General features: G+C 42.7%; 1 protein-coding gene across 2 annotated transcripts in view; it reads left to right on the top strand.

The window, feature by feature from the left end:
• The first annotated feature begins 4,871 nt into the window (after positions 1-4,871).
• ATF6 (activating transcription factor 6) overlaps positions 4,872-14,468 on the top strand; it is a 173,729-nt gene continuing 164,132 nt past the window's right edge. Inside the window, exon 1 of one of the 2 annotated variants that reach the window (XM_004688104.2) lies at positions 4,872-5,018. In XM_004688104.2, the coding sequence (XP_004688161.1) occupies positions 4,967-5,018 (52 nt within the window). In that variant the 5' untranslated portion in view covers positions 4,872-4,966. The remainder of the gene's footprint in view (positions 5,019-14,468) is intronic. The other variant, XM_012729154.1, reaches the window with a different exon arrangement.

The following is a 14,468-nucleotide window of genomic DNA, read 5'->3' as shown; positions in this document are numbered from 1 at the left end:
CCCAGCCGGGGCTGGCAGCCAACCAGGCCTGGCAGGGCGAGGGGGCTCTGCCCAGCCCCACCCCGCCCAGGGATTAGGCCTGCCGGGCACACCTGATACCAGGACCTCAGCCACCTGGCAGCCTGGCCGGGAGGGGGGCGGGGCATGCCCACGGGCTCACCAGAGGGCTGCACCCAGGCCAAGCGAGGAGTGGCCCCCCAACCTTCCTGATGCCTTGAATGGCCGGTCCGTGGCAGGACCCTCTCAGAGGCCGGAGGTGGCTCCTGGTGCTGCTGGCACTGAGGCTCCTGCTGCCCACAGGTAGGGCCGTGCTGCTGAGCTCGGGGCGGGGGGAGGGGGGTCAGGAGAGGTCTGCCACGCCATGTGGTCACCTCCGGGGCAGGTGGGAATCGAACTCATGCGGAAGCAGCTTTAGCTTCTTAGTGCTGTGCTTTAACCCGCGCCACCAGGGAGGGCCGGCTTTTATTTTTAAAGATTTATTTATGCATACAAGAGCTAGGGTGTAGTCCAGAGGTGTGAGGCTGTGAGAGGATTCACCAAAGACAAGAGTAGGGACCAGAACAGGCAGGTGGATTGACTGAAATGCACTGCTGAGGGGAGAAGTAGGTGAGACAGAAGAGGTCTGCCACACCACGTGGGGCAGCTTCCTGCCCGGCACTGGACGCATGGTGCAGTAGCTGGGGGATAGCTTCATAGTGCTGAGACTTACCCTCTTGTGCCACCAGAGAGGCCTGCAGACATTTATTTTGAATCAAAGAGTTGCAATTCAGGGACTACGGGTCTAGGTTGGAACCTGAAAATGTATCAGTAGGAAAAAAAAAAGTGTGTGCAAGTGGTAGGTAAAGGGTGTTCTTAGAAAAGGAAAAAGAAGGAGGTAATGGATGATAAATGAATCTATTAATTTATCAGACTAAGGAGTCAAAAGTTAAAAAATTCAGGTGGAGGAGTAAACAGTAAAAGGGAAAAGTTAACTTTAGCAGTCCATTCAAACATAATATACTTGCTGTCTTGGAATGTGGGGGGATTTGGTCCAATTACAGTAAAGCAAAGCATTCCTATAGTGGCTTTCTCTGACTTATTATTTTTTTAAAGATTTATTTATTTATGCATAGAAGAACTGGAGTAAACGCCAGAGGTATGGAGTGTGAGAGGATTCACCAGAGACAGAGTGGGGAGCAGAACAGGTAGAAGAACTGAAATACATTGCTGAGGGGAGCAGTGGGTGAGACAGAAGAGATCTGCTGTGCCATGTGGGTCAGCTCCCTGGCAGGCTGGGGGTTGAACTCATGCTGCAGTGGCTGGTAATAGCTTGATAGCTCTGTCTTTAACCTCAGGCCACCAGGGAGGCCTCCCTCTGACTTACTTTAAAAGGACTCCAGGGGTGTCACCTTTTCACATTACAAATGGTAGGAATTATAAACAAAAAAAGATAAATTTCACTACATTGAAATTAAACCTAGAGGACAAAAACTCCATAAAGACAAGTCTCAACCTAGAGAAGGTATGTACAGCTTAGATGTTACTAAGTGACTACAGTGTGCTGTCTAGGGATTTACCCATCACTAAGAGAAAGAAAACTGAATGACAAATTTCATGCAAGATAAGGATGGGCAATTCACAGAAGAAGAGATAAGATTCAATGATGATGAAAAGATGAAAAGAAAATGTAAATTATAGTTCCCAGGTCACAGTGGGGGAAAATGTAAAAATCTGGCCATATCTAGTGTTGGTGAGAACATGGGGTAAGGAAAGCTCATCACTGCTGGTGAGGGTGTAAGTAAATTAGTATAACCCAGCAAATGTTAATACTCTACAACTTATTATATGTATTTTAAAAGTTGTAATTAAAATATTTATATATATTTTACATCACTGCTGAATTTTGAAACAATATTTGCTTTTTTTCTCAGTGTATTTCCCATAGAACTTCCACCAATTCACCTGTGCACTGTCACCATAGTTCCTTGTGTTCGCCCACTCTCATTTCGACCCCTCTACCTCCCCGCAGAATGTCTGTTTACTTTTGTTTTGTTGTGTGTGTGTGTGTGTGTGTTTAAAGATTTATTTATTTATGCTTATAGAACTGGGATATAGGCCTGAGGTGCAGGGGCGGTGAGAGACTTCACCAGAGACAGAGTGGGGAGCAGAGCAGCAAGATCCACAAAGTACACTGCTGAGGGTCACAGCGGGCTGGTCAGGAGAGGTCAGGAGAGGTCCGCCAAGCCATGTGGGTCACCTCCCTGGCCAGGGATGGAATTTGTGCTGTAGCAGCTTCCGAGAGCTTCATAATGCGGTGCTTTAATCCGTTGCGCCACCAGAGAGAGCCCTTCATTGTGTTTTTTTTGTTATGAATTTTTCCCCTTGATCCCTTGTTTGTTTCTCCCATGTTCCTCCTATAAGTGAAACCATCGGATATTTTCCTTTTTCTTTCTAGCTTATTTCACTGAGCATAACCCCTTTGAGCTCCATCCATGTTGCTGCAAATGGCATGTTTATTTTTTTGGATTGCTGAATTTACTTCATTGTGTATGTATGTGTGAGTATCTCTCTCTGTATATATAGATGTATATATCACATCTTTTTGATCCAGTTGTCTAACCTAGCATGTATCTTGTCTTAAAGGCTTTCTTGTAACATTTGTGTAAAGAGACTGATACAAAGTGTATGTTTTATGCAACAACAAAAAATCTGAATGTCCACTAGTAGGGAAATGAAAAAAGAAATTGTGATAACACACACAGGGAAATACTATTCAGCATTTAGAATACAGATCATCAAAAAGTGACGATGAACATGACAAGTGATTTAAAGTGTTACAGGACAGGGAGGGAGCACCCCTGAAGCCTGAAACCTGCCAGTTCTAAGTGGGTTCTGCCATCCTCCCCATCAAGACAAAACATATAAAACTTTAATGAAAAGGGACTTTAATACAGTATATATACAATACAGAACACAAAGAATATAACTTCTAAATGAAACATCTGAAGTTACCCATCCCCTCGTGGGCAAAAGTCAACCCAAAAGGAACTGGCCCAAAGCAAGGCCTGAAAGCTGCCACTAGACTAAAGCACCTTCTGGCCGGGACCCATGGAAAAGGGTCAGAAATGGCCAGACAAGTCTGGGAGGAAAAGAACAAAATCAAAATCAATATAAACACTGCCATAGTCACTTCCCTACAGGTTTCTCACCCACATCTGCCTTAACCAGTCCAGGGTCAGGAAATAAGCAGGGTTCTTCATCACATGCTTGCTGCTCCATGTGGCTTCCTCAGGTCTCCTTGTGGCTCTCCATCCTGCTTCCTTCTCTTTTCTCTCCTTTTCCTCTGCTCAGCTCCACCCTCCTTCTGGGTGGGGCAGGGAACCTGGAACTTCCCTTTTCCTAGGGACCACCCTGTTACAAAAGAACACCAGTATGATCCATTTGTGTACACACACACACAAAACCATGTTAAGTACATGAGTCTCTAAACATGTAAATATGATACAGGTAAGAATAAAAGTGGATTGAATGATTCCTATACAATTCATGGTAGAAATTGCCAATATGGGGGGAGGGCAGGTAAATGAAGCAGAGGGAAGACTGAGATTCAATTTTAGCTGTAATGTTTAATTTCTTATAATTGGAAAACTCTAAAACAAAAACGGAAAATGTTCTATCTGTTTATTTTTGGTGATAGGTATAAAAAAGTTTGTTTTATAATTACTGCACTTTTTCAATGAAAACGTTTTGAATGTGAAAAATGAAATCTTGAGAGAGTAGTCATGTGATTTTAAAAAAGACTTATTGGGTTTATTTTAGCTTTTATGTCGACTTTTGAATTTGCAGTTGGATGAGAATAAAAGTTTGATAAAATTTCACACCTCAAGTGAAAATTTATTAGTTGTCCATTGATAGAATCTCCTTTTTATATTAGTAGATTTCATGAATTTGTTCCCGACTAGGCTCCCAGGGCTAGTGTACACCGTGGCTTATGTAATCTGTAGTAATCTTTTAGCCACGAGGAGTTTGTGGATTCTGGGAAGCATTGTTTTGTTTAGCGACCAGAGGAAGATTCCACTTGGTCCTAGAGGGATTCTCATTCTTAAGGTAGGATGTTTTAAATACTCACAGCTGAAATGCTTTAAAAAGAAATTTTATTAAGCGCGTTCTTGAAACGGTTTTTCATCAAACTCAGTTTGACTTTCTAGTTGGAGTTCTTGACGTGTGTGACTATCTGCTAAACAAAATCGAACCGTAAGTGTAATTCACAAAAAGATTGGGAATTTGCATTGTAACTTACAACAGCGTGAATTTCCACAGCTGAGACTATTACTGCTGAGTTCTGTGTTTTCGGAATACAAAGTTAGGAGAAAAATTATAAAACGGGAATTTATCTTTTACATTTACGTTGCCTAAATGAAATTTGATTTTTCTATTGGGATCGCATCCTCCTGTTAACGTGCCGGTGAAGGGGCAGTTCTGACAAAGGTGAAAAAATAGTTGTTTTTCTTTCATACGCCTGTGTAGGGGGAGAGTTCTACTTTGATAGCGAATTATTCGTAAACATTAAACCAAATTTACTTTATTAGCCTCTAATTTGTTCTGAGATTATCTACTCAGGGCTATTCAGAAGGATATTCAGGGAACATGCCATTATGTTCAGAAAGGGGTTTTATTTACATCATTCTCCATACAATTTACTTAACCGAAACGGTGTTTAATTTTTTTCTCTTAAAACAGAGGGACGGAAAGTGCCGAAAACTCCAAAAGGGAACTCTGATCAGATATCTGAGTAGTCTCTGACGTTCCTCCTTTCTCGGCGAGTACAAACCCCGCCCACAGTCGAAGCAGTTTGTCTCCATTCCGCCACCGTCCCGTCCGCGTTGCAAGAATTTTGTCCACCGGCCGCCGCCGTCCTGGAGATTAGTCACCGGAGTGCCAGTGTAGGGAACGTGTGTTTTGGGGGCTGGCTGGCGTTGCCGGCACCATGGAGTCCCCCTTTAGTCCGGGACTCCCCCACCGGCCGGATGAAGAATGGGGTGAGTGGGATCTGAGAATGGCTCCGGGGTCCCAGGTTTCTTCCTGCCCCGGTCCACGCGCGGGCGGTGACAGGTGTGGGCGATCCCTGCCCAAGGAGCGAGGCTACTGGTTGCTTCCGTTCCGGGTCCTGGGACAGCCTCGTTGAACCCAGTCGGCTTCTGCTCCGGCATCAGCGAGCGTCCAAGGTTGCCGGATTGGAGTTACTGTCCATTTCCACTGTTTCCCTTGGGAAAGTCCCAGGTGGGGCGAAACGGCGTCGTTTAGTAGCGCAGGCAGGCAGAATGGCTGTGATCACCACCAACATTGCGAGCTGTTTTCTCAGAGTGTGGATGGTGGGCCATGATCGCCGTGGAGTATGTTTGTGTGTGTAGAAGAGAACGCGAAGGTACAAAAGCCCTCACCTCGCAGCTTCTGTTTTTGGGCGAAGACAGAAAACCAAAGCTTTCCTGGAATCGGCCCCTGATTACCTAGATCTAACACTTAAACACCTATGTGATCCTCCCTGCTCTCTAGAGACAGCTCTACCTTTTCTGGTTTCGGATGTTTTGTTTGATTTTGAGGTGGTGGAGATTGGAATGCTGTAGGAATGAGAATGGAGACGCTTTGCCATCTAAGTGTTTAGAAGTACCATTCGCACGCTCTTGCAAGACATAATACTAACACAGTTCTTGGGCCCGGAGTGAATTTGGCATTGAGTAGGTGCCTGGAGTTGGCCAAATTCACCAGCCGGGGAGAACCCAGACTGCTGTCCATCTTTACACCCTGGATGTTATCTGACTAGCGAGTTAGTTTAATCTCAACTTATTTGAATTGAAGTCCTCATCTGATTTCCAAGGGCAGAGCTTCTCTATAATTACGTATTGTTAAGATTTATGTCTATCCTTGGGTAAATTTTCTATGAGTTGTTGGGAAAACTTTTAATTTTACCAGGTTTATGTTCACAAGCCAAATATAGTAATAAGAGTATTACTGTTGTTACCAAATATAGTATCATACATCATTTATCTAGAACTCTACTATAGCTAGTTAGGGGCTCGAGCAGAACCAGGTTTGTCTGCCTCCAAAGCCCATGCTCTTCATCACAGTTCTCTAAGGCTTTCCTAGATTATTTCTACAGATTTGATTCTTCCCCAAACTTTTGTTATTAATGAGTTTATTTCAGTATATGGGTTAGTTATGCTTTGTTTTCCTAGGTAGCCAACCATTACATCTTCAGGATACTTCTTAAGCTACAGCTGGGGCACTTCCTGATAGTATTGTTATATTTTGTTTGATGCCTGGCTGCATTTTCCTGCCTAATCTAACCATTTGACTCCTAGTTTAATATTATTTAATGGATCATTCACTTCTCTCTCTCTTTTAAAGATTTATTTATTTATTTATGCATACAGAACTGGGATACAGGCTAGAGGTCCAGGGGTAGGCGGGTGACAGGATTCACTAGAGACAGTGGTGAGCAGGGCAGGCAGACTGACTGAAATGCACTGCTGACGAGAGCAGTGGGTGAGACAGGAGAGGTCTGCTGTGCCGTGTAGGTCAGCTCTGGTCCGGGATCAAACTCGCACTGAAGTGGCTGCGGCCAGCTTCACAGTGCTGTGCTTTAACTCATTGTACCACCAAGGAGGGCCTCACTTCTTTGTGATCTGTGCACCTGCCTCAAATCAGGTGTCTTGTCCTGCCCCCTTTTGGAAATTTAACATTGTTTTTCAGACTTCCTTTTCAAACTGTTAATCTTCTCTTAGTTGCATGTTTGAGTTCTAATTCCTTAGGTGATTAAAGTAGGATTGATTTCGCAGGCACTGCAGTGAAACTCCACTGTCTGCACAAATTTCACTTTAGAATATAGATTTTTCCTCTGGGAACTGCCATTTTGGGTATGAAAGTACATCGCTGATTTATTTGATTTTTTTTTCAATTTTAGAAGGTAGCTGGTGAAATCATAATCAGATTATGTAATACTATTATTATGATGATATTATACATATAACTGTACATTTGGTTACTTTTAAATATAGGACTACTTCTTGTACCTCTTACAAGTTTGAGTAATTTAAATGAAGTGATTGTCTCTGAACAGCCCTTGGTGCAACTGTACATTTCCCAGATTTACAGACCTCTGTTGGAGAGGTCTGTAAACACTTGTGTAGGGGTTCAGATAGTAAATGTGATCATGTGGTCTGTATTGTAGCTATTTAACTCTACCTTATAGTGCAAAGGCTGTAAACTGGGCATGAAAATAAACTTGAGCTGATTGTGTTCCAGTACAACTTTATTCATATGGATACTGAAATTTGAATTGTACATATTATTTTTTAATACTTATTAGGCTTAATTTTAGTATAGATTTACAGAATAATTGAGTGTGTTATTTGAGCATATTTTACAGAATAATTAAACATATATTGAGTTTCCAGGTATACCACCCCTCTCCGGTTTCGGTTTCTCCTTTTGTTAACATCTTGCATTAGTGTAGTACATTTGTTACAGTGGAATAATGATAACTAAAGTCCTCCGTTTAAAGTCCTCAGTTTATATTAAGATTACTTTGTGTTATACATTTTTTAAAAAAAGATTTTGTTTATTTTTGTGTAGAAGAGCTAGGCATAGGCCAGAGCTAGAGGGGTGGGGGTGAGGGGATTCACCAGAGACAAAGTGGGGAGCAGAGCAGATAAATTTACTGAGATAAATTGCTAAGGGGAGTAGTGAGTGAGACAGGAGAGGTCTGCTGTACCATATGTGGGTGTGCTCCCTGGCTGGGGTCCATCTCAGTCCCTAGTGATAATAGCACTGAGACTTAACCCCTTGGCCACCAGGGAGACCATGTGTTGCACATTCTTAAGGGTTTTGACAAATGCTTAATGCCATGTATCAATCATTGCAGTATCACGTAGAATAGTTTCACTACTCTATATCCCCCTCTCTCCTCCAAAGCCCCCAGAAACCACTGATGTTCTCATTGTGTCCCTAGTTTTGCCTTTTGTAGAATGTCATGTAGTTGGAATTATATGACATATAGTATCTTCAGATTGGCTTCTTTCTCTTAGCAATGTGCCCTGAAGATTCCTCTGTCTTGTCATGACTTGATAGCTTACTCTTTCTAGGACTGAAAAATATTCTGTTGTATGACTGTATTCCAGTGTGTTCGTCTCTGGCTCCCTTAACAAAATACCATAGACTGGGTGTTTCAAACATCAGGCATTTACTTTCTGAACCGGATGTCTGAAATCTGGTGTCAGTATGGGTGAGTTCCTGAGAGGACTCTTTCTGGCTAACAGATGGCCCCCTTCCCATGTCGTCATACAACAGTGGGGCAGGAGGGAGAAAGAGAGCGGCAGAGGAAAAGGGAGAGAACAAGATCTCTTACCCTTCATACAAGGCTGCGGTCTTATCAGATTCAGGTTTCACTCTTATAACTTCATTTAACCTTGATTTGAAGACTTCCCTATCTTTGATGTAGTCACATCGATTTGGGCTTCAACGTATAAATGGGGAGGGCGCATGGCAATTGAACACAGAGCCTGTGGTCCTTTTGTCTGTGAGGCTATGTTGGTTGCTTTCAAATGTTGGCAGTAATGTATAGATGCTATAAATATTTGTCTACTGCTTTTTGTGTGGACATAAGTTTTCAACAATTTGCATAAATACTAAGGAGCTTTGCTGTATTGTATGATCAGAGTATGTTTCATTTTATAAGAAGCTGCCAAAGTGTCTTCCAAAATGGCTGTACTATTTTTTATTCCCACCAGCAATGAGTGAATGAATGAATGAATCTGTTGTTCCATGTCCTCATCCACATTTTGCTGCTGCCAGTGTTTTGATTTTAGCCATTCTGATAGGTGTGCAATGACATCTTGATGTTTTAATTTGCATTTTCCTGATAATATGATGTGTTGATCTTGTCATATGCTTATTGTCATCTGTATCACTTTTTCCTTCCTCCCCCTTTCTTGCATTTGTGCAAAACCCACTTTTTTTGCCACATGTAAGACATGTGTGCCAAGATGAGAAGTTTCCATCTGCTACTGTGGTTTCCTTTATATCTAAAGTCTCTTCTGTAAAAGTTCTTTTTGCTTCTTGAGGTTACCAGACTTGATGCCCTGGTGACATTGCTTTACCTAAAGCCCTGGTGAGTGAGTGGTGACTATGTTCATCCTCAGAACCTTTTACAAACTTTAAAAGGACCTTTGCTGTTTTGATGTTGTTCTTTCACTCTTCCTAAAAACATCCAGGTTTATATCTCACATTTTCACAATATGCTGTCTCCTACCTCTTCCTGTTACAGTTGCCTGATGATTACTGCTCCACTCTCCTCACTTAAAAAAAAAAATTGCTTTTAGCTTTGCTGTCTCTTTCTCCAACACACCTCCCATCCTGATCTTGCATGACCTCCGTATTCTCAGGGAAGATCCTCAAGCACCCTGAACTCCCTTTCCCAGATCTCCTCACCACCAGATCTTGCCCTCCATCCTGTCACTACCCCTCCCCCACTGGTCATAATGTACTAATAACATAATCTCAGTTCACACCCCCCTCTGACTAGCACTTCCTGTCTTACCAGCTCACTCCTTTCAGTATTCCAGTTCCAACAGTATCCTCAACTGTCAACTGAGATAGTTGGTGTTTTATAGTCAGGAAAGGCATTTACTGGAGAATTGGAATCATAATTTGGCTCCAGGGGCCTTCACAGGGGAACTGGTCTGAGGTTAGGTTGTTTGCTGTGGTAATTTTGGATTGGCCCTTAAGTCTACTTTGTCTCTGATTGGACCAAAGTCTTCAGGACGAAGTCTGCATTGTCACAATTAGCAGATGATGTCTTGCTTTTTGTAGTCACTAAATGAGTCAGGCTGTTTAATTTTCACCTTGAAGACTCAATCCAGCAGTTAGAGACAAGATGGAGTTTTATTCAAAGCAGGTTCCACTGAACTCTGCTGATCCATTCTGCCGTCTTTTCACGGTCCCTTGGATTCTCATTGTGTCATCCTCCCCTTCTTATCCGAATTAAATGCTGTAGATGATCATGTAGCCCACTCTTACTTACCCCCATATCATTTCCTCATAGCTCACTCTTGGGTGAATCACAATCAGGGTCAGCTCCAACTCTGCCGACCCTGCACCTGCACTCAGAGAGCTGAATGTGGCTGAAAAAAATTCAGCCATGCTGACTGGTCTAATTTTAAATGTATGATACTACCCCAGACACAGTTGCTGTAGTAGTTCTCTGGTCCTCTCTCTTTCCCATTCTTTTGTCTGGTGATTGTTTTCATAAAGTTTCTTCTCTCCTCAAACCCCCAACAACTCGCCTCTGCCTTTGCCTCTGATGCGAACTCCCACTCTGCTGTAGCTCCCTCCTCCTTTATTCAAGACTACAGTCCAGGCTTTCTCTTTCCTTCTGGTTCGTGTACTGTCTCTTCTCTGATAGGTTGTGTCTGTTGGTCAAAGAACATGTACTGCTGCTCCTATTTAGGGTAAGGAAAAGAAAAAAACAGGGACAAGAAGTCCCCCCACCCCGGCACCCCCAGCACTGTAGTAAACATTGCTTCCTCTCTAGGTACAAGCACATTTTTCTTCTTTATTTTTTATTTTTATTTTTTTTTAAAGATTTATTTGTGCATACAGAACTGGGGTATAGGCCAGAGGCTCAGGGGCGGTGAGAGACTTCACCAGAGACAGAGAGGGGAGCAGAACAGGCAGATCGACGCAGTACACTGCTGAGGGGAGCAGCGGGCGGGTCAGGAGAGGTCTGGCTCGCCATGTGGTCACCTCCAGGGCAGGCGGGAATCGAACTCATGGGGAAGTGGCTTTAGCTTCTCAGTGCAGTACTTTAACCCGCTGCGCCACCAGGGAGGGCCATTTTCTTCTTTATTTTATAGCATTAAAAAAAAATGCTCACTGACTCCCATTTCTCTCCTCTCCTTGTCTCTTAAATTCACTACACTTGGGCTCCTCCAAAGCACTAAAACTGCCCTTCTGTGGTCACCGCTGAATGGCCATTTCTCATATTCTAAAACTTATAAAAGACAAATGAATAAATAAATGGTTGGAATGGGAGTTAGGTGGGATGCTTGCTGAGTAAACTAAAAATAGTAGCTGCCAGTTTACCACTATTAGGGAAGTGTGAATGTTAGTATTGTGGGGTTGGTAGAAAGGATATAGGAGTAGGTGGTATATTTTAGAGAGACTTTAGAGGTAACTAGGACCACAACTTTCTTCTGGATCCTCCTGGGATAGTCAGTAGTTATACATGTTATTTATCAACCCACTTTCAATTTATTTTAAAAGTGCTTCAAAAACCACAGAAAAGTTAAGAGATCGGTACAGTGATAACATTTTTCTTTTATCTAGGTTTACAAACTGCTAACATCCTGTCATAACCATGTTTTCTCTCAGTATTACCCATGCTTCCCTCCCGTTTCATCATTTCAAAGTAGCTTGCGGACAATAGAAAAGTCTAAAATACTTCATTTGTCTCCTCAGAACAGGGAAATAAAAGCTTTCTAAAAATATGAATTCATACTCACATCTACAGTTCAAAGCCAGTAGTACCTTGGGGTTCTTTCTTACCCTCTTGCTATGCCTACTTGTGCTTCTCTTTACTTTTTATAGATTTGGCTGTTCTGATGGAAAAGGGCAAAGGAAGGGGAAGAACAGTGAGACGGGAGTCTCTGGACCTGTCCACAGGAGTAATAATGGTGATAGTGGGGAATGGCAGTAGTTGCTTTATGGACACACACACACACACACACACACACACACACTTTTTTCATTTATTTCCCCCTAAGTTTCAGATAATTATTAATCAGTGTTAACCCCAGCCCCTATACCAACATGATTTCATGTGTTTGTAGGGAAAGAATTCCATGGTTAAATGGAAATTGTGCAGATGGCTTCTGGAAGATCTTCATTTTAGGCATTTTTTTTTATAGTGAAGTATTTTATTTAGAAGTCTGAACTTCTTTCTGCAGTTGCTGTCATCTACCTTGACTGAGTAGAACTTGTATACATCATTCGGAAACAGTTTGTTCCAGGGTTCTGGGTCACTCTTTCTGTCCGACTGAACCTAGATTGCACAGTGTCATAACCACGACATGCAAAGCTGCTCCACCGCCTCCGACTCCAATAAATACAAAGAGTGGGGGATCAAGCTAGGATGCTGCTTGGTCTGACCAAAGATCTAGTGAGGCCTTGGGCTGGAAAAGGAAAGGAGTACATAGCTCAGCAGCCTAGCAGTTAGTTGATTTAAATTTTTTGACATATTTTTGAAATATGTCAAACCTACAGAGAAGTTGTAAGAACAGTACAACAAATTATCTGCTACCCCACACAAATCCCCTCATTGTTGAATTACACTGCATTTGCCCATTTCCCTTTCTTGAAAGAGAATATGATAGGTGTTGACCAAGTATTGTTTTAATACTTCAGCGTGTACCGCTATCCTCAAACAAGGGTACTCTCCTATATTACTAGCACACTGACATTCCAGTTAGGTCATACATATTGATGCAACATTACTATCTACTTCACAGACATTCACATTTGCATCCTGTCTTCATAATGACTTGTTCTTTTCTTTTCCAGGATCCTACCTACAAACAGACAGTACTTTACTCTCATGTACCTTTCGTGTCCTTTGGCCTGGAACAGTTCCTTAGTTCTTTTCCATTCTCTCATGTGCTTGGCCATTTAAAGAGTGCTCTTCGATGCCGTTGCTCCTCCAGAACCTGGCCTCCCACTGTTTGCTCGGGACCAGATGCAGGCTGCAGTTCCATGGGGCATGCTGAGGGGCATCACATTTGGGGGGCACGCTGTGTTCACCTGTCGAGGGTGATGCCCCATGGTATCTACCGTGTTACTGTGATGTAAAGTTACTCTTCCTTCTTTTGAATTCGGTTGCCATGACACCAATAAACCTATTCCTTATTAAGCCTCTACACTAGCCCTAGGCTCCCTGGATAATTCCAGCTTCTATCAATGACCACTCGCATGCCAGTGATTATCTCTGTCACTCCATTTATATTTATGAACTGCTATTGCCTGTAAGAGTTTTCTTGATGAATGTATTTGTCTTATTTTGAACCCATTGACTCATCCTTGTTTCAGTGGGTTGTCATGGGATAATCTCAGTTTATTTCAATGTTCAAATTTTCCCAACATTTGACCTCTGGGAGTCCATTCACTTCAGCATTTTGGTTCTTTTGACATGGTCCCATTACTCTCTGAGAATCTGCTTCTTTCCAGGCTTACTTTGCATTTACCCTGCTTCAGCCCTGGAACGAGCCCATTCTTCTAGCAGAAGAATGGACTTTTATCTCTTGTGCAGGATGGTAGTATCTAAGATCTGAACACATAGTATTTTCATCACTACTGGGATGTCATTGCTTCCACGGCCTTTTAGCAGCTAGAACTAGGAAATGCGTGCATGTATATATATATACATGTACACAAACATCTATAACTCTTTGTATGTATATTTTAAGAAAATGAGTTCATACTAATACTCTCAGTTAAAGTCCAACATTTTAGATTCTTTAAGTCTGTGTCCTTTCCATTTTTATGAATACTTCCTTAGTGAGAAACCTGGGTTCAGACATGTGTTCGTGTAGTCACTCTTGTAACCATGCAGGCTGCCTCTTCCATCTGCCACTCTTCTCTCTGCCGCACCCCCTTTCCTTGGAGCTGGGGCTCGCTGCCACCTCCACTTGCTGCCTCCTCTCCTGCACCATCTCATTTCCTTGGATACCAGGCACATTGCCACAGATAATGACACAAAACTTCACACCTCCATTGCTCTGCTTCCTCTAAAATTGACATGTCTGTGTTGGGAGAGAAGGGAAAAATGGGGAGGGAAGGACAAATGGAAAGGAAAAGAAGCCAGATTATAGATATCTTAAAGACAGAGCTGACAGGATTTGCTATTAGATTGAATATGGAGAGTAAGGAAGAAAAGTAAACAACTGCTGCATAGTTTTTGGCTTGAGCTGCTAACAAAATTGTGTTACTAGGTCAGGATGGGCGCAAAGCAGTATGAGGTTTGGTGGGGGCGCTCAGGAACTCAGTTTTGGGTATGTTGCCATTAAAGAGGAGCTGTCCAGTGCCCAGTGTGGTGCTCATCTTGAGGCCTGGGCTGGAGATGCATGTATTTGGGAGCCCTCCGCATCGAGATGCTACTTAAAGCCACAGCTCTGCTGAACTCACAAAAGGAGCAGAGTAGATGGAACCCAGGGACAGTTTCCTGTCAGGGATATGTGGAGGAACTAGTATGTGGGGTTAGTCTAAATTACAGGTGAGTGGTAATTTGGAAATGCTTCAATACATATGAAAGGCTGTCACATGCTTCTTCAAGGGCTCAGTATTACCCATGCTTCCCTCCCATTTCATCATCTCAAAGTAGCTTGTGGACAAGATAAAAATCTAAAATACTTCATTAGTCTCCTGAGTACAAGGAAATATAA

Source organism: Condylura cristata, unplaced genomic scaffold (genome assembly GCF_000260355.1).
Source record: "Condylura cristata isolate star-nosed mole 26May11 unplaced genomic scaffold, ConCri1.0 scaffold00024, whole genome shotgun sequence".
Lineage (NCBI taxonomy): Eukaryota > Metazoa > Chordata > Mammalia > Eulipotyphla > Talpidae > Condylura > Condylura cristata.
This window is presented reverse-complemented; position numbering and strand designations above follow the sequence as displayed.